At 43.1% G+C, this 18,067-nt stretch overlaps 2 protein-coding genes across 3 annotated transcripts; one reads left to right on the forward strand and one right to left on the reverse strand.

Moving 5' to 3' along the window:
• Positions 1 to 863: 863 nt before the first annotated feature.
• On the reverse strand, positions 864 to 8,663 carry Neurl4 (neuralized E3 ubiquitin protein ligase 4). 2 transcript variants are annotated; one of them, XM_011151891.2, is made up of 13 exons: positions 8,390 to 8,663; positions 7,402 to 7,617; positions 6,876 to 7,322; positions 6,576 to 6,776; positions 6,261 to 6,486; positions 5,562 to 5,661; positions 5,299 to 5,475; positions 4,855 to 5,163; positions 4,579 to 4,772; positions 4,191 to 4,480; positions 1,559 to 4,086; positions 1,297 to 1,449; positions 864 to 1,190 (listed from the first exon to the last, which is right to left on the reverse strand). In XM_011151891.2, the coding sequence occupies exons 1-13, from the start codon at positions 8,603 to 8,605 to the stop codon at positions 995 to 997; spliced, it is 5,253 nt and encodes a 1,750-aa protein (XP_011150193.1). In that variant the 5' UTR covers positions 8,606 to 8,663; the 3' UTR covers positions 864 to 994. The 2 variants fall into 2 exon arrangements, with proteins under 2 accessions (XP_011150193.1, XP_011150194.1); XM_011151892.3 differs by lacking the exon at positions 8,390 to 8,663 and adding an exon at positions 7,954 to 8,134.
• A 1,968-nt stretch (positions 8,664 to 10,631) lies between these two features.
• Positions 10,632 to 17,018, forward strand: LOC105189648 (clavesin-1). Its single transcript, XM_011151893.2, has 5 exons — positions 10,632 to 10,921; positions 14,375 to 14,715; positions 15,543 to 15,671; positions 15,822 to 16,056; positions 16,806 to 17,018. The coding sequence occupies exons 1-5, from the start codon at positions 10,798 to 10,800 to the stop codon at positions 16,835 to 16,837; spliced, it is 861 nt and encodes a 286-aa protein (XP_011150195.1). The 5' UTR covers positions 10,632 to 10,797; the 3' UTR covers positions 16,838 to 17,018.
• The last annotated feature ends 1,049 nt before the right edge of the window (positions 17,019 to 18,067 follow it).

The following is an 18,067-nucleotide window of genomic DNA, read 5'->3' on the forward strand; positions in this document are numbered from 1 at the left end:
AAAAATACTGTGTTCTCTTCGAATAGATACTGCAAATATGCGGTGTGTATGCATATACATATACATATATAAATACACACACACACACGCACACACACACACACACATATATATATATATATTTATATATATCTATATACGTATACAAAAGTACTTATTTCATATATGTATATAAATAAATAAATAAATATATATATATATGCGTATGTATATATATTTTCTTTTTCCATTTGCTGCCGCGATAAAATAGCTGGTGAGCGTTGCAACCTAGGCCAGTCGCGGTAAATGTGTGGCACGTTACGTTTTTAAAACTTTCAACACATAGACTTGCTAAATAATTTACAGTACGTCACAAACAAAAACGCGTGTCATTGCTGCCCGACAGATCTATATATATAACGAATCTTTTCCTACGCAGAACTTGAATGTATACATCCTCTCATTACACAAATTGGATGAACCAACATAGCTATCACACAATCATCTGTACTGTACACAACGTTAAGGTAACTGAAACCTCGTTTAATGTCTACCACACAAATTGGTATCGTGAAATGATCGCGAATCAGTCGTCTAAAAGCATGCAAGAGGATTTACTTGCCGAGTCTAAGGCAAGTGTACAGCGCCATTTCGACGGAATTGGAACATCGATCCCGAGAGAGTTTTACCGCCAGTCGTGTCAACGTTCAATGCACGTTATATACACACACACACACACACACGCGTGCGCGCACGCACGCACGCACGCACACGCACGCACGCACGCACACACACACACACACACCACACCGCACACACACACGCACGCACGCACGCACACACACACACACACACACACACCCACCCACCCACACACACACACACACACACACACACACACACACACACACACAATCACTCACAGTCACCATCGCGTGCGGTGTACTCTTCTCTTCATGCAGACAGAGACGCGACGTGGAGACGGACTCGCAGCACTTTCATCAACGGACGCGAATTAAAATCCGTCAAGGTGAACGAGCAGAGCGACGATCACCGTGGCCCCGGCTTCCTTGGTGGCCCATTTGCAGGACTCGCAGTGCAGATCGATGCTGTCCTTGTCGCCGGGACTGATCGTATACGAACCTGGCCTTACCAGCAACTGGAACGCGGTCGATACGTTCAGCTTCTTATTCGACTGCGTATCGATATATCTGCAAAAAGATCAGCGTGATGATCCTGGTGGATAAGATCACAGAAAAAAAAATTGCGTAAAAAGAAGAGCGTAAAAAATCACAGACAGTGATTCGGTCCACTTACGGATATTTTCTGGTGAATTCGTCGGATACCGCGTACTTGATACTGGGCGAGAACGACACTTGCGGATTCTGATCCTCGCTCTTTATACTCATCGCCAAATTACTCATGTCTAGTTGCTCTTTGGTCATAAGCTCTCCTCTGTCCAAGATCAATCTGAAAATATACAACAACTGCGTTCAAGACGATCAACGGACCCCTAAGGCGGAGCCTTAGTTAAAGCCGCGCGAAAGCCCCCGCTCGTGTTTCGAGAGATTCGTCCGACCTGATCGCGTCCAAGCGTATGCCGTAGAACGCGACATGCCACTTGTCGGTGGTGCTCTGCGGGATCTGATTGGCATTGATGCACTGCTTCAACGGGAACCTGGCCCAGCCGACCGGTATCGCAAACTCCGCCGGTGGCTCGCCCTTCTTGCAGATCGCGTTATCGCCGTCCACCTTGTAACACGCGCTGCAGTAGCACAAGACCTCGTCGGCGGAGAAGAACTCGTCCGGCAGCACGAGCGACTTCTTCAGCTGCATGCAGGCCTTCAAGTAGTCGCACTTCTTCGACGACGCGACGGACGAGCCGAGCGGAGTGGACGGTAACGACGGCATCAGCGGTATCGAGGGCGCTGTTGTGTTCTGGCTCGGAAATATGTTGCCGATGAAGGAGTTGTCGCGGCTGACGGTGCGCGACCACAGGTAGCCGCCGCCGGCGCCGGCGCCGTCGTTGTTGGGGGGACTGCTCGCGACGGTCATGTTGTTCGGCGGGGCATTCTGGCAGGAGAACGCGCCGCTGTGCGACGTGCTCATGCTCTGCATTTGGTTGCCCGTAGGCGGATTGTTCTGCTGCGCGGTGCTAATGCTACTGACCTGACTATTGGACGCTATGCTTTCGTTAATCGCGTTGTTGGCGTTCGTCGAGGTGATCGCCGCGTTCAGGCTGCTCATGTTGCTGGCGCTGGCGACCATGCCGTTCTTAATGTTAATGTTAGTCGCGTTGTTAATCTCTACATTTGTACATTCGTTCTTAATACTTAAGACGCCGGCGATCGCGCGATTGCCCGCGTCGAGATGCGACTCGCTCGAGTTGTTCCCGGCGTTGTCCGAATACCGAGTCGTTTTGTTCTTGTCGCTGCGCGTATCGTTGCTCAGCTCCGAGCCCGAGTCCGAGTTGTTGCTGTCGCAGACGCTCGACGCCGGCTTGTTCTCCGTGCTGTTGTCCGTGAGGTTCGCGTTGCTGTAGGCCGAGTACTCGGCGAGATTGCCGTCTTTGGTGGCCGAGGCGTACTGGCTCGGCCCGCTCGGCGACGTAGAGGACGGAGAGAGATCCGACGAAGTGGTCGGCATCGCGTTCTCTTTCTCGTGGCACTCCAGGTCGGCCTTCTCCCGCGAATTCTCCACGTCCTCCGCCTCCGCGGCGCTTCCACACTCCGCGGGAGCCGCGAGCGCGTTGTCGACGGCGACGTTTGCGTAAGCAGACTCCTCGTCGACTGCCGCGATGGACACCTGCTCGCACTGACCGTACAGATCGAACACCGCATAAACGTACGCCGGTAAGTCGGTCGCGGCCACTCCTTGATCCGCGCCGTTTACGAACAGGTGAAGCCGGCTGTCCTCGTCGATTAGTAAGCCCACGACAGAGTTGCACTGAAGGTTCTCCAAGCCGCTACCGTACTTGGTCTTTACTCGCATGCCGTTATGGGATATCCAGTCGCTGCAAATGATCCACGAGTGTCTCTTGAAGCCGAGCGCGGTCAACGGGAAGCTCGTAGCCTTCTCCGGCGAGATGCAGGACACGCCGCAAAGGATACTCGATACCCAACGTTCGTTCAGCCTCTCTATCCTCACCTGGAACGGCTTGCCCTTTATCAGCGGTCGGCTGGACATCACCACGCCCTGATTGTAACTGGCTACCCTTCTGGCGATCGTCTTCGTCTCCAGCTGGATGTTTCTGCCGTGATTCTCGTGGAACTCGTAGCTCCAATCGCCGTCGACAAGCGGGACGACAGCGGACGGCTGTGTGGGCGTGAGCGTCGCTTCGTTGATCAATTTGCCCTCGGACGTGTCCATCGACGTGTCCATCCCCGCGTCGTTCCTCAGCACAGGTGGCATCGGGTCCAGTAGTAGTTCCAGCGAATCTTGCAGTCGAAGACTAGCGTTCGGTGATATCGCAGTGTTTTGCTGCTTGCTGCTGGTGATGTTCACCGCCACGGTGCTACCGAAGAGCTCGATCGCCGCGTACACCATCTCCGGCACGTTGGACGCCGCCACGCCCATATCCTCGCTGTTGACGTAGAACTTGAGGTTACCCTCGTGCGTACGCTTCATGCCGATCTTATCGCCGACCCGCAACCAGTCCAGGCTCGGGCAGTAGTTGGAGGCTAACACGAAACCGGTGTGCCTCACCTCGTTGCCGGTCAAGTACCAGGCGTCATTCGGAATGGACGTCATGCCGGGCACGAGGTTCATCGACGTCAGCCAGTTCCCCGTCTCGTTGCTCAAGACACCTATCCTCAAACAACCGCTCCACTCGCGCGCGACCTCCTGTATCGCGATCTCGAACATTTCGTTATTCTCGAGCGCAGTCTCGCTCAGCAGCACGGCGTTGTTGTACTCCCTACATCTAGTCGCCACCGTTCTATCGCTATTTAATTGTATATTTAGTCCAACCGACTCGTGAAACTTGTGCAATGTCTCCGTTTGCGCCTGAGGTTGAATGACCGAAGTCGGCTGTTGACTAGTACTGTTCTCCGATGGCAAGTATTGTTGCGTGAGCGGATCTCTGCGCTCCGGCAACACTATCGTCACCTGCAATACACAATACAATTCGAATCAATGAGCAGGCTGAGACCAGAGACGGGTTCCTCTCTCTCGTCGTCGTCGTCGTCGTCGTCAGACAGACGACGGTATACCTGAGCGCATTGACCATACAGATCGATCACTGGGTAAACGTTTGCCGGTAGACCCGTGCAAGCGGCGCCCTGGTCCACCCCGTCCAGGTAATAATGTAAACTAGAGTCTGAACACCGCATCATCCCGATACGATTCCCCTCCACCAATTTGTCCAGATCGCAGGTATAATTATGCCGTAACGTCACTCCGTCACGCATTACCGTCGATCCGGATAGCATCCACGTATCGTGATCGATGTCCGTCATTGTAGACGGAAACTCCAATTCATCTGGCCTTATCACAGTAACACCTGTGAACCGAAATAGACGGTCGCAACGATTGTCGCATGGTTATTAAAGATCTCCATTCTTTTCGATACACATCGCGATAACGGCTTCGTATCGTTACCTGCTTCGATAGCTCCGGACCATCTAGCGACCATCTTATCTATCGTCACTTCGAACAATTCACCGTCGCGTAGCGCGCGGTTGGCGATCACGATGGCTTCGTTAAATTCGCCCAGAGCTCGTGGTCTGGATGCCGTCAGGCCGTTGTTCGTGATTCTCGCATTTCTACCGTGGACGTGATGGAACCGCAGATCACTGTCAACAGGTCAACACGATTGTTGTCTGCGCTCGAGTCGACGACAAGATCATAAACGGTCGAATCGTCTGGAATTTGCACCTGTACAACGTCGTGTTGCTGAAGCTTGAATTATTGGTGGTTGGACTGTAAAAATCCACATTGTCGACTATCGTAGCTTGAGCAGCCTGCCCGTAGAGGTCGATCACGCCGTACACTTTCTCGGGCACACCCATCGCAGCCACTCCCTGATCGGCGCCGTTCACAAAGAAATGCAACATTGCGGTGTCCTTCCTCATTACCCCTACGCGATCGCCGACCTGCAGGCGATCCAGATTTTGTCCGTATTGATCTATCATGGTGGTGCCGTTGTGCATCACACCGTTTCCCGTCATCATCCACGTGCCAGATCTGCAAACATATGGACCTATGAGCGACAACGGACGGATAAAAGGCACGGATTAATGCTTCGTGTTAACAGCTTCGTGTAAGACTGCGTATGAAATCAGATACTTTAAAAAAAAATCGCACGCTTCTCTAATTTACCTGACATTGGTCATGGTGAAAGGGAACTCCAGTTCTGTCGGCGAATGCGTTGTAACACCAATCTCGATGGAACCGGCCCACTTTGTGACGATTTTATCCAATCTGACTTCAAACAACTCGTTGGGCTTCAACGGTCTCGAAGTTAATACGACGCCGTTGTTGAAATCGTCTATAGCGCTGTAAGAGGAGTTGTATACTTGATCGCGGAATATAATCTTTGGGATTCGTTTTAGATGTAAGAAACATCATATCTCGACTCATACTTAGGCCTGTGCGCTGTACGTCCATTGTTGATCACGTCGGCATGTGTACCACAACAGGTATGAAACATTAATCTATCGGGTGGTTCTTCTTCTCCAACATCTGTGGAAGTGTTTAAATATCAATGCTGCTGACATGTTTCGATCTAAGACTCGATATAAGACTGTATGCGAAAAAATATACATGTGTGAAAAAATATACGTGATATTGAATGTACTTGACGGTTCGTATTTGTGACAATCAAGTGATTCGAACAAGCAGATTAGAACATTTCTTTGATGTCTTCAATAAGAAGATTATAATGTAAGAATATATTGTTTTACCTTGAAATCTTTTAACAAGAAAATATCTGTCGTTGTAAGAAGAAATTACGATGCATTAAATGTTCACAGAAAAAAAAAAAAAAAAAAGAAACTGAGAAAATTCATCGAAAATTGCGGAACAAACGGCGGATATTAAAATGTAAATATTTCTTCAAGCAATATTACATTTACATTTCTATAATCTTCGTTGGAATTAGATAATAAATTTTCATTCAAGTTAGACGAGAAAGTGTATGTATGTACAAGCGTGTTTAAAAGAGAAGGAAAAACTTGAAATGATCATTTCAACGGGACACTTCAACTCTCTATTGTCGCGAGTGTCGAAAAATTGTGTAGAAGTGCAATGCCCAATTTGTGCGACACTCCGCGATGTTTTACCTTCACTATCTAGACCCTGCAACTGCAGTGTATTTCTCCTAGTAACTAGGTTCTGTTCTTCCCTTTCGTCACGATCGACGATAGTTACTTTCACAGTCATTCCATAAAGATCAATCACACCCCACACTGCCGCGGGTACTTTAGCAGCGATTCCTTGATCCAGACCGTTTATTAAATAGTGAAGATTCCCATTACTCCGTCTTATCATCCCTACTCGGTCTCCTTCCTAATAACAAAGATATAACAAAGATAACGGAAGAAGAAGAGCAAAAAGAAAAAAGGAGAAAAGGGCTAAAATAGTTTTTCGCATTGTACCCTCAACTCGTCCAAGTTAAATTCTCCGTATTCGCGTTGCGTGCCTTTGCCATTTGTTAAAATACCACAACCGGACATCATCGTCGTGCCGGAGCGCATATTGGTCATCGTGGCTGGAAACTCCAACGCCGTAGGACTATGAGTGGTGACACCGACTTCTATGCTTCCCGACCATTTGTAAACTAGCCTGTCTATTCGTATCTATAGCAATTTTAAATTCTCGCAATATACATAGACCAACCTAATGATAGTGCATTTTGCAATCGATATTGAACCATACACAACGCAACGAGTGCTTACCTCAAACAGTTCGTTATCTCGCAAGGGCCTGTGAGTCATTACAACACCATTGTTGAACTCATCGAGCGGCCTCCGCCTCTCGGCAGTTCTAGCGTTATTGGACAGCTTAACCAACGATCCGACTCTCTCATGAAACTTCAACCTGTCTTCCCTTATAGCGGCAGGACTTGGATTCTTCGGTAAATTAACATTCACATTGACACTTAAATTAACGTTTAAATTAGCGACTAGATTTGTTGTCGAGGAACTGGAAGTTTCCCCTATAGCATGGTCATTGTTAATCTCGACTTCTTCTTTTGGTTCATTAGGCAGAGTGGGAAGTCTGGGGTGTGTGACACTGACTTGCACACAATCACCATACATATCGATAACAGCAAAGATACGTTCTGGAACATTGCTGATTGCGATGCCTTGCGAAACACCATTGATGTAGAATACCAACTCATGCTGTAATTATAGATAAAAATTATTCCCAATTTCTATCTGGGTAACAAAGACAAACTAGTAAATTATAATTATATATTACGTTGGATGTTCGCATTACTCCCAAAGTATTTCCTTCCTCAAGATCGTTAAGATCCATTCCATACATCTCCAGAATTCGATCTCCATCACAAAATATACCAGATCCAGTCATGATCCAAGATCCATGACGGAGATTCATCGCACAGGATGGCAGTTCTATGGTTTCCGGATCGCATTCTACTACTCCGATTTCTATGCTGCCGCTCCATGATATCATCTGCACAAGACAGAAATAGATAAATATAATCTGCCATTAAAAGGAAATAGATATTCTCCGTATACCAATATAATATCAAATCATGTATTTAACACATAAATATTACATGTTACATACACAGTTGTATTCATTCTTTCATATAACACATACTTGCAACTGTTCTGTTACATTCCACAAAACAGTTAAATCAAATGTCACAAATACAAGCCTTTAAGCTTGTACTATGCAAGATGTGAAAATCTTATCAATGATGAGATATTGTGCATCGAACAAAAATCTTACAAATTTTCTATACTATTTTATATCGCCCATTCCTCACATAGATTTAGTACCTACCACGGGTTATTCTGTGTTTAACAAACATTAAACAAATCTTGAATGTAACAAACTCAATTTGTGCACTGTGAGATTAAAGATAAATAATATACAGGGTGTTCATTTAGTGACAACCAACGTCACACGTGTGCACGATATCTCGTACTGTAAATAGTTTCACTCGACGGAGAGAAGTTTCTTCGGGAATGTTATTCAAAGGAACAGGAATCGGTTTATAAAGACGGATATAGAGACAGGGGGGGGGAGAGAGAGAGAGAAAGAGAGAGAGAGAAAAAGAGAGAGAGAGAGAGAGAGAGAGAAAGAAAGAGAGAGAGAGAGAAAGAGAGAGAGAGGGAAAGAGAGGAAACAGACACATGGTGCATCCATTATCTAGAGGAAAGGGTGCACACGCGGAAGTACCGAGGGCGCGAGAGCGTCTCTCGAGGGAGGTGCATACCTTCTTGTCGATGGTGACTTCAAACAGCACGTCATCCTTGAGCGGCTCGGCGCTAAACACCAAGCCATAATTGTACTCGGAGAAGTTGCGCGTGGCGGTGCGGTTGTTGTTGGTGAGGGTGACGCGATGGCCGCATCGCCGGTGAAACATGTCGTACACCGCGTTGTTACACCGTGTTGTCGCGGGACCGTCGTCGCACAGCACACCGCAACGCATCGCCACCCTCCGCCGCCCACCGTCACCTCGTGCACGCGCAGCTTCATAGGCCTGTGTGCGTCCGCTCGTTTTACCTGCACCTCTTGCACTTTCCGCATTCGAAATGCGACAGCTACGAGTCCGCGGACCTTGAAGGGAGAAGGGAACGAAGAGATAGATAGTAGAAGGAAAGAGAGCGTGACTTTCTTTCTCTCTCTCTCTCTCTCTCTCTCTCTCTCTCTCTGTCTCTCTGTCTCTCTCGCGTTTCCAAGTCGCAAGTAACAAGAACGGTGACGATAGAGGAGGCACCGTCTGTCGTCTGTTTGGAGTTTGACAGCTGGAGTTTGGCGATAAGGCGAATACGAACACTCGCGCCACACGCGTGTTGCGCTCAAATCGCGCTAATCATTCTCTTCCTCGACAACTATGTAAAAATCAACGTTGTGTTGTTCCGTGATATCTTACAGATGGTCGTGTTTGCAAAATCATTGTATCACAACATTTTTGTCTCTATTCTTTCTTCGGCAATATCGACTAGTTTGAAGTATGCGAATATTAAAATTGCGAAATAACACAATGCTGACAAAACTGACTAACGCAGTGAAAATGGCCATATTGGCTATTTCAAGTTTTTATACATCATGAATTAAAAATTTTTAATTTGAATTTAAAAAGAAAACTGCAGCGTCATCTGCCGATCTGTCGAGGAAGCATTATGTGTATAAGACGATTGCCATCAATGTAGCTATTGTGGTAACTACTGAAAAAATGTTGTTACAGAGACTGTACACACAAGTTGGTTAAATTTAATAGAATTAACATTAATTATTTATAGCATCTTTTTCTATTGTAGCAGCTGAAGGTGCTCCGCTACTGTAGCTATCTTGAATTCGAAAAGACGCAACTTGAAACCAAGGCAAACATCAATTTTGAAAAAAGAAAGAGAATAATATATACATATATATATATATATATATATATATATATATAAGCAAAGAATGATTCGTAAAGAATATTATGTATTTTGACCGATGAACCTTGTTTCATCAGAGATTATGCGTTCTTGCTCGCAAAAACTCGTTTAAAGTATCAGGAAATCAAAAGACGTTGAAATTAATGAATTAATTATGAAGTTGAAAGGAAGAGACTGCCGCAAATCTCCGTATTACCGTATTTTGATGTTAAAAAAATTGTTTAACATAAAAAGTTACGCTTGTGTTCAAGCTCGTGCGAGGAAGTCAGATACTAACATTTATCATCCTTTCCTACTTCTCAAACAAAACACCACGAGTTGCGAACTAAAAATTCATCATCGATTGTCTCATGCTATATGTACTTATGCTATACAGAGATATCGAAACAGAAAGTTTCACAAACTTTCTAAAGATGCAATAGTTGATAAAGATTTGTTGTGTATTATCAAGGTGTGAACCGAAGGTTGCCGAGGATAAATTAAATCAGATGGTCGAATCTCAACTCAAGGATGTCTCAAATGAGGGTAGAGAGAGAGAGAGAGAGAGAGAGAGAGAGAGAGAAGGGTAGACAGAAAAATTTGGAGTTTGCTAAATTAAGTTTGTATATAGTATTCACGATTTACATCGCCAATTTATATCACTCTTTCTTTTCGTTTTCATCAGTAATCCGTTCGTCTGTGCTTTTACGACTCGCACGTACCGTCGTCCATTTGCGCGAGATTTGCTGCAGTCTCTCCCTTTCAAATTCATAATTAATTCATTAATTTCAATGGCTTTGACTTCCTGATACTTTAAATGAGTTTTTGCGAGCAAGAACGCATAATCTCCGATGAAATAAGGTTCATCGGTCAAGCGTGACACCTTGAAAGTCGGGCGAAGAATCTTTCTGTTATCGGACGATACGTCATACTTTGTATCATCAAGAACTTTGTATCATGCACAAACACAAATGACCAGGCCGGAATCTGCTTACTGCACAGGGGCGCAGTAGAAGAGTAATCGACAAACCAACCGGACTTTGAACGGTCAAAGATTGAATCGGTATGGCACACAGGAGGAAGCCTCCTTCTTCATACATGCGAGAATCGGTTATCGTGCAGACAAGTCTCTGTCGTCCTGCTGCGAGGAACGTTTCAACGACGATCGTGCTAACAATAAGAGAGATCGAGAGTGACCGCGAAGATCGCGCAGGAACGAAGAACGTCTACTAGTCTGAGAACAGCGAGGGACAGATCGAAGATGTCTTTCGAAATTGAGACAAATCCACCGCGACCTGAATTTATGGCTGTGGCCGTAAAAGAACTCAGGGAGACCGAGGAAAACGTGAAGGAAGGCATCGAGACTCTGAAGAAGTTACTCGAAGGTAAAGCCACACCACCGTCTCACTATATGTCAACTTTATTAGTCTTGTTAAAAGAGTGACAGAGGCCGATGTGAGGCTTTATCGGAAAAAAAAGAAAAAAGAGATAGAGATTTTGTTAGTTTTAATGTTTGTTTAATGACATTGACAAATTTGATCTCTCTTTCGCAAATACGCGTTCTATTGCTGTAGATTATTACAAATTCCCTCGCACGAGCTTTATTCAGTATCGACGCTAACTGACTTTTTTTACCGGTAATATCCGGCCGTATAATCGCGATATTTTTCCGTTATTATATTTATAATTTAATATACGTAACGTGATTCTCAACTCGTATGCTGAAATCATCTCATATTTCTCGAGTGTGATTAAAATGTAGCTTGAGCGTCAGTGCGTCGTTTAATTCGCGACAAATTTCATTCCGGAAAATAAAATTTCGTTATCGCGATATGTAATCTTTTGAACTCTGGAGCATTGATTGACGTAGCGCTGAATCGTTCGTTTTGAAAACGATAAAATAATGCGGCTTATATTGGACCCGTACTACACCAAAATTCGTATGTCTGAAATGATATAATAGAGGCGCTCCTTATGCATCTCGAAAAACTCTGAATAAATTTGACTGCATAACAAACAGCGAGGCAACATATTATTCGGTGAAGTACAAAATTTATCACGATAAGCCACAGTTGGACTACTTGTATTGTATATGAAACGACTGATGTGTGAGTTATTGATACTAGGTTGATTTCTTTCTGGCCTTAAAATGTTATCACTGGACTTTGCGGGTGTTTGTATAACAACTATATATATTTCAGCGATAATAAGAGAAAAATCATAATCATAATAGATTAAAGCACTAACTGACCGAACAAAAAGAAAAGAGATGACACTTTATCGCACAGATATGAAAAGTGCAATTGTAAGTATTTGCGCAGACACACATTCTAAAGCGGAAAGACGGAATTGCATGTTTTTTATACTTGTATGATGAGACACTTTTTCATTTTCAATCCACTTTTTTTAATATATATATATATATATATATATATATATATATCTATCGCGTGTGCAAATTTTTTTAATGCAACAATATTTATCGTTTACAAATGTTGGCCAGTGCGAGACATAATCTCTCTTGAAAAAATGGGCCAACTCGATGATCCGTTTGATCCATCTGTTTGACCAATCTGGTAAATGAAAAATGTAAACGCGTGCCCTAATATTCACGCTCTACAGTTAATTTGGTAGAAACCGCTTGAGCGACACAGTAGTGACGAAATTAGTGATGCATTGGTAGATAATGTCGAGGTCACTTTGTGACAGCCTGATAATACTTTTCGCTTTCCTCCATCCGCTTATCTCTCCTCAATGGTGCCGTTGATGTATGAAAGAGAAAAGGCCCACTTCTCTTTCTTAGTCTCGTTTATATTGAAATCGACGATTCTTAAACCTTAAGCCTTGACTAGATCAGAGACGTAGTTCAAAACATCGTCACGTTTTATTTAAACTCACAGCATCTTGAAGTGTTTCAAAGATTAAAATCTATAAGATTGTGTGTATGTGTATGTGTAGATGTGGTGAATCACATCACAAAGGTAATATGGAGAAACACAAAGAAAGTCGAAAGACGAAAACATTTTCGCGTCTTTCGCGAACGCAACGCACTTCGCGTTTTAGTTTTATAACGATATTTTTCAATCGGCAAAACATTCAAGGCACTCTGATATAATCTTTATATAACATAATGACATACGAGTTGCCACGTAACATTCAATATGTGTGCTATACGTAAAACTTTTCCATAAGACCTTTTTGTAAGAAGATATTGAAATAGTTTTTATCTTTTGTCAATAATTCACGAAGATGTTGCAAGGTGACATTAAGATAATATAAAATTATCGATAACATATCGATGCATGAATCAAGCGATATCCTCAAGCAAACCTTGGCCTGCGAACGCAAAAAAAAATCGAAAGTGAGATACACCTATTGTTTACTGTGTTCGAATATACCGTTAATTAAACGATAAGTCGCTTCTCTTCGAAATATCTTCGCGGTTTCTTGAGAGATACATCCCGAAATGGCATCATCGAGATGCGAACGTTAAATTGTCAAGGAAACAAGAGCGACAAACATGTTATTTTTATCGTTCAATGTGCTTGGCGCGATGATACAATTATAAAGATTCCAATTGACGCAAATCCCGGCGATAAGCCAAGCACGCTGTCAAGTTTATTCGACCATTCATACCATTTTACAATTGTCACTATAATAAATATAATTAAACGTGCTGCAAATTTTTCGCCTGTCGCTCATTTAACTTCGTGAACATCCTGGGGATCCTCTTCTGGTTTTCTCTTCTGACCTTCCATTTATCCCTTGCGATCCAACATTCACGCGCAGTTGCGACAATGACTCGCATAGACGACATGTGTCTACTTTGCTCCGAATATGAGCAATGAGGAACCGTCGTGATCTCCTTGTATCTACCTAATAAGAAGCACCGAGGCGATTTCATGGAGAACGGAAATCTTGTCTTGCACGCGAGACAAGGTCACGCTTGTCTTACATCAGCTGCGTTTGCGCAACATCAGAACCGATAAAGAAACCACGCGTCTTTGGATTTGACGAGGCTTTTGAACATAAACACACACACACACACACACACACACACACACACACACACACACATATATATATATGTTATATATATTATAATTAGCCACGCACCTTAATCGAGAGACGCATTTCGAGATAATGAGCGAACGATGCAAAGTCCAATGATCGTATCAAATAATAGCAACAACCACCTGGCGATGAGTCAGTATAACTCATTGTTGGATAAACAAATACCACAGTGTACATCTCATGCACACATGAAGCGTGCATGACGACATGGAAGATGTCGCAGTAACGTGTGAGAAAAATTGCACAAACCGCTTACCAACCGCTTGATCATTCGACGTGCAAACAGATTTTCACGGAAATTGCCATTTTGCAAAATGAAACTGATAGAACACGTGAGGCGGTACGAAGACGGGTCTTTTTGAAAGCGACGTTTCCGCACTCGGATTGCCGAGTAACCGTAGGTATAAGACGTGAACTTTGGCTGAAGAACCAATCAGAATGTTACTTTAGGTTTGTATTTTCTAGAAGAATATATAAAACTAACGATGTGTAAATCTGATTGCAAGTAAAAGTATCTAGGATTGGTGTGATTGAAATCCTGGTCACTTAGTTTGAATTCTGTAGTTGTACGTTTACATCTTTCATCTTCTTCCAAATATAAGAGCAGAGCTAGAACTTGAACCAAACAATATGGTCCTGATTGGTTCTTCAGCTAATGTTTACGTCTTGTGCCCACAATTTTGGTACGAGTAATTTATGCGCGTTTGGTACGACTTTATAAGCATCGATGTGATTGTATTAATGTCGCAAAACTCTCTTTTCAGCGGAGGAGGATCTCTACTACAGCACCGACGAAGAGTTACTCATAAAATTCCTACGGCCATGCAAATTCTATCCGCAAAGTGCACTGGAACTTATGCGAAGAGTCGCACACTTCAAGGAGAAGCACCATGCCCTGTTGTACAATCTGATGCCGAATGACGAAAAAGAAGCCTTCTTGAATCACAACATCGTAAACGTCTTGAACTACAGAGATCACAAGAACCGTAGAATACTGCTGGTAAATTGCGGCAAACCTTGGGACCCATCCAAAGTCACGGCTGATCAGATGTTTCGGGTCTTCTACATCATCCATCAGCTGGCCGCGCTGGAACCGGAAACGCAGGTGATTATCGACCGAATTAAGCGTTACATCGCGTACGCGTCCATTTGCTGATGTCGTATTCAACAATTGTTAATCCCTCGAAAGAGACTTCATACATGCACAGTACAAATCGTATTTATTTATATAAACATCGTTGCTACATACACTTTTATTCGATCGTTGAAGCGTTCTCTTCCAAATTCTCTTTCTTCACGAATCTTTGAGTGTCACACACAAATCACGACACACCGCAAGGCTTGCTACGTACACCGCTTACCAATTAGTAAGAGCAACGATGTGTTACGTATGTACAATAACCAACCTACAATCAGCTCACAATTCAATTAGTTTGATTACATAAACTAAATGTCACCGGAAAGGATAAGTAAATGAATGTTGGACGCGCGATGAGATTATGTAATTATCCGTGTCTATCTGCAGAGAATTAAGCGAGCATCGGTTTTATCTTAAATTGATTGACACCGATGTGAAGATACGAACGATATTGACGCGAATAATCGATTAATGAGCCTCTTGGTGAGCCCGATATAGATGAAAAATAAAAACGCCAAATATATATATATATATATATATTTGGCCGATGCTAATGGAAATCAATCTTATTGTTAAATCGCATCGTACATACACTCTCTGTCGGATATATTTATACCTACCTACCTACCTGCTTCTTTGAAATTTACACTATCACTCCAACGGTGGAGCTCTTATCGACCTTTCGTTATCTCCCTGATTCCGGATACCATCAGAATCCTTGAGAAATATATTTCCTACTTTTCAAGTGTAGCCTGTCAAATCATGTGCTTATATAAGTATGTTTTCTCTAACAGATATGCGGCTCTGTAGTGATAATGGACTTTGACGGGCTGTCAATGAAGCAAGTAATGGGTCTATCTCCATCTTTTAGCATGACGCTTCTCAGTTTCATTCAGGACGCGATGCCGTTGCGCCTGAAAGAGGTTCGTGCAAAATTACATCCGCACATCGTATTTCACGAGTCAAATCAAAATGGTTGATACAACGTGGAATATCGAATATATCATACATGAATGTGTGCACACGCTCCCTCATTTCACCTGTTAATTGTCGTACATGCGATTATCTGCTAGGTTCACATCGTGAAGCAACCGTTCCTGTTCAACATGGTGTGGCAAATGTTCAAGCCATTCGTCAAGGAGAAGCTGAAGAAGCGTATGTTCTTCCACGGTACCAAGATGTCCTCCCTTCACTCTCACATCCCTCCGAGTCACCTGCCGAAAAATTACGACGGTCAATTGCCGCAAATAAATTACAGCAGTGCTGACTGGTACCCGTCGATGATCCAACACGAGCATGCGATTCAGGGTGAGCTAAGTCGATAAGTGTTATCAGTAGATTCGTCAGTCACACGCCATTGTTTCTCAACCGACCCGAGCGAAATCGGTCGATGTCTCTAGAAATTGAATCCTGATAAGCAATTGGTGCTGTACCGGTTGCATCATTTCTCATGACCCGATGTACTTTTACGAGATACAAGAAACAAGAAACAACTACGCTCGCTGCAGACGTATTGTGTGCAGACGTGTAATAAATAATTACAGACTTTTTGGGTAGAAAGAAACGATTATGTTTCTATGTCGTTGTAATTTTATGAAACAACGTGACAAGAGATGGCGGAGGAAGAAGAAGAGGAAGCAGAAGATGGTAGAAAATCACGTAGACCAAAACGCTGTTTTATAAAAAATACGACAACATGATGATGATGATAATAATAATAATAATAATACGATTGTTTCCTTTGACCTGAAAGATCTGAAATTATCTATTGCAGAACTTAATATTTTCCAAAGATTTAAAGATATTTGCACGCACGAGTTACTCGCTAGCATGTTTGCGTCTACATTGTCTGCATTTTTTTATATCTTTAATACAGACGTATTCTCGAAGATTGGAAATTATCAAGCGGATGAACAGTCTCATGTATGTCGACTATAATTTCGAAACTTTGCGTTGTTATCGTGCGTTTTTATCGCTCAACTAGTTGTACGACATCTGATATGAGAATTTTGTGATTATAATGTGATTATAATGATGAAACATTTCTTTCTTTCTAGAATGGAACACGTATGGACTTCGTAAGAAATAAGTCAAATGTTGTCCATTGGGCACATCGTCGTCGTCGTCGTTGTCGTCGAGTCACACAATCGTGGTGAAGTTAAGGATTAATTTGCACAATTTATCGGGCATTGAACTTTGGACGTCGGAAGGATCCATTGTGTATTATATAATGTAATAGTATATAAAGTAAAATGTATTTATGTACATAATACATGTTATATATATATAATATTCTTCATAACCAAACTGTATGTGTGCATATTTGAATAATTTTGATTCTCGTCGCATGACTACACGACTACACTCCAACGATCGTTATCGTGAGGGAGAACGTTATCGTGAGAAAATGGAATTGAAATCACGCTCACTGTGTCGTGGCCTCCGCGCCTCGAATGAGGCCGGCTGTAATTTTGGGTTCGTTTGTAGCCTCAGGGATTAGAATCCCGAGCGAAGGTCGGATCCAGGCGAGAGAGAAGTAGTCGGTCGTAGACTAAAAGAAGATGGCGTTTATTCGTTCCTTCTTACACTTACTTGCGCTTACGTTCTAGCGTGGAATAACGGACCTGTGGTGCGATTCTTTAACTCGTTATTGGAGTTAACGACAGTTTCGTTACCTCTAATAACGAGTTAAAGAGTCGCACCACTGGACTTATACGTTAACTATCGAGACGCTCAGTTCTCGGTTCAATCTTCTCTCTGCTTTTCCCTTTCGGCTTCATTCTTACATGGCCTGGTGCCTTCGGTATATGACTGATACAATAACCTAGTTTCGTGATCTTAATCAGCAGAGTTCCAAATTTAAGTATTACTTTAAGTATTAATTTAAGTATTAATTAAGTATTAATTAAGTATTAATTAAGTATTAATTTAAGTATTACAAATACTTCATGTCGTTAGCACTTTTATATTGAATTGTGTATCGCGCGCCGACTAACTGCTACGTAAGAAGGAACAATTAGGGCGCGGTTATAACAACAAACTGTACGAAAACTGGCTCGTCCGATTTTTACACATTTGATGGGAGTTTCGTACAGAGAATATCAACCGAAAGGCACTGACGCATGCTTCGACAGCTATTTGAAGCACCATTGAATTATTCGAGGTGAATACATTTGCGAGAAATATCATATATTATTGGAGTTGATTTGCAGACAGCTATTTTTATTCATACGTTATAACGTATAGAACTCTGCTTGACGATGACTGCGTCACAATATTGAGACTTACGTTCCTGTTCGATTGTAATTTTAATCGTGAG

The sequence above is a fragment of the Harpegnathos saltator genome, unplaced genomic scaffold (genome assembly GCF_003227715.2).
Source record: "Harpegnathos saltator strain DR-91 unplaced genomic scaffold, Hsal_v8.6 scaffold7, whole genome shotgun sequence".
Taxonomy (NCBI): domain Eukaryota; kingdom Metazoa; phylum Arthropoda; class Insecta; order Hymenoptera; family Formicidae; genus Harpegnathos; species Harpegnathos saltator.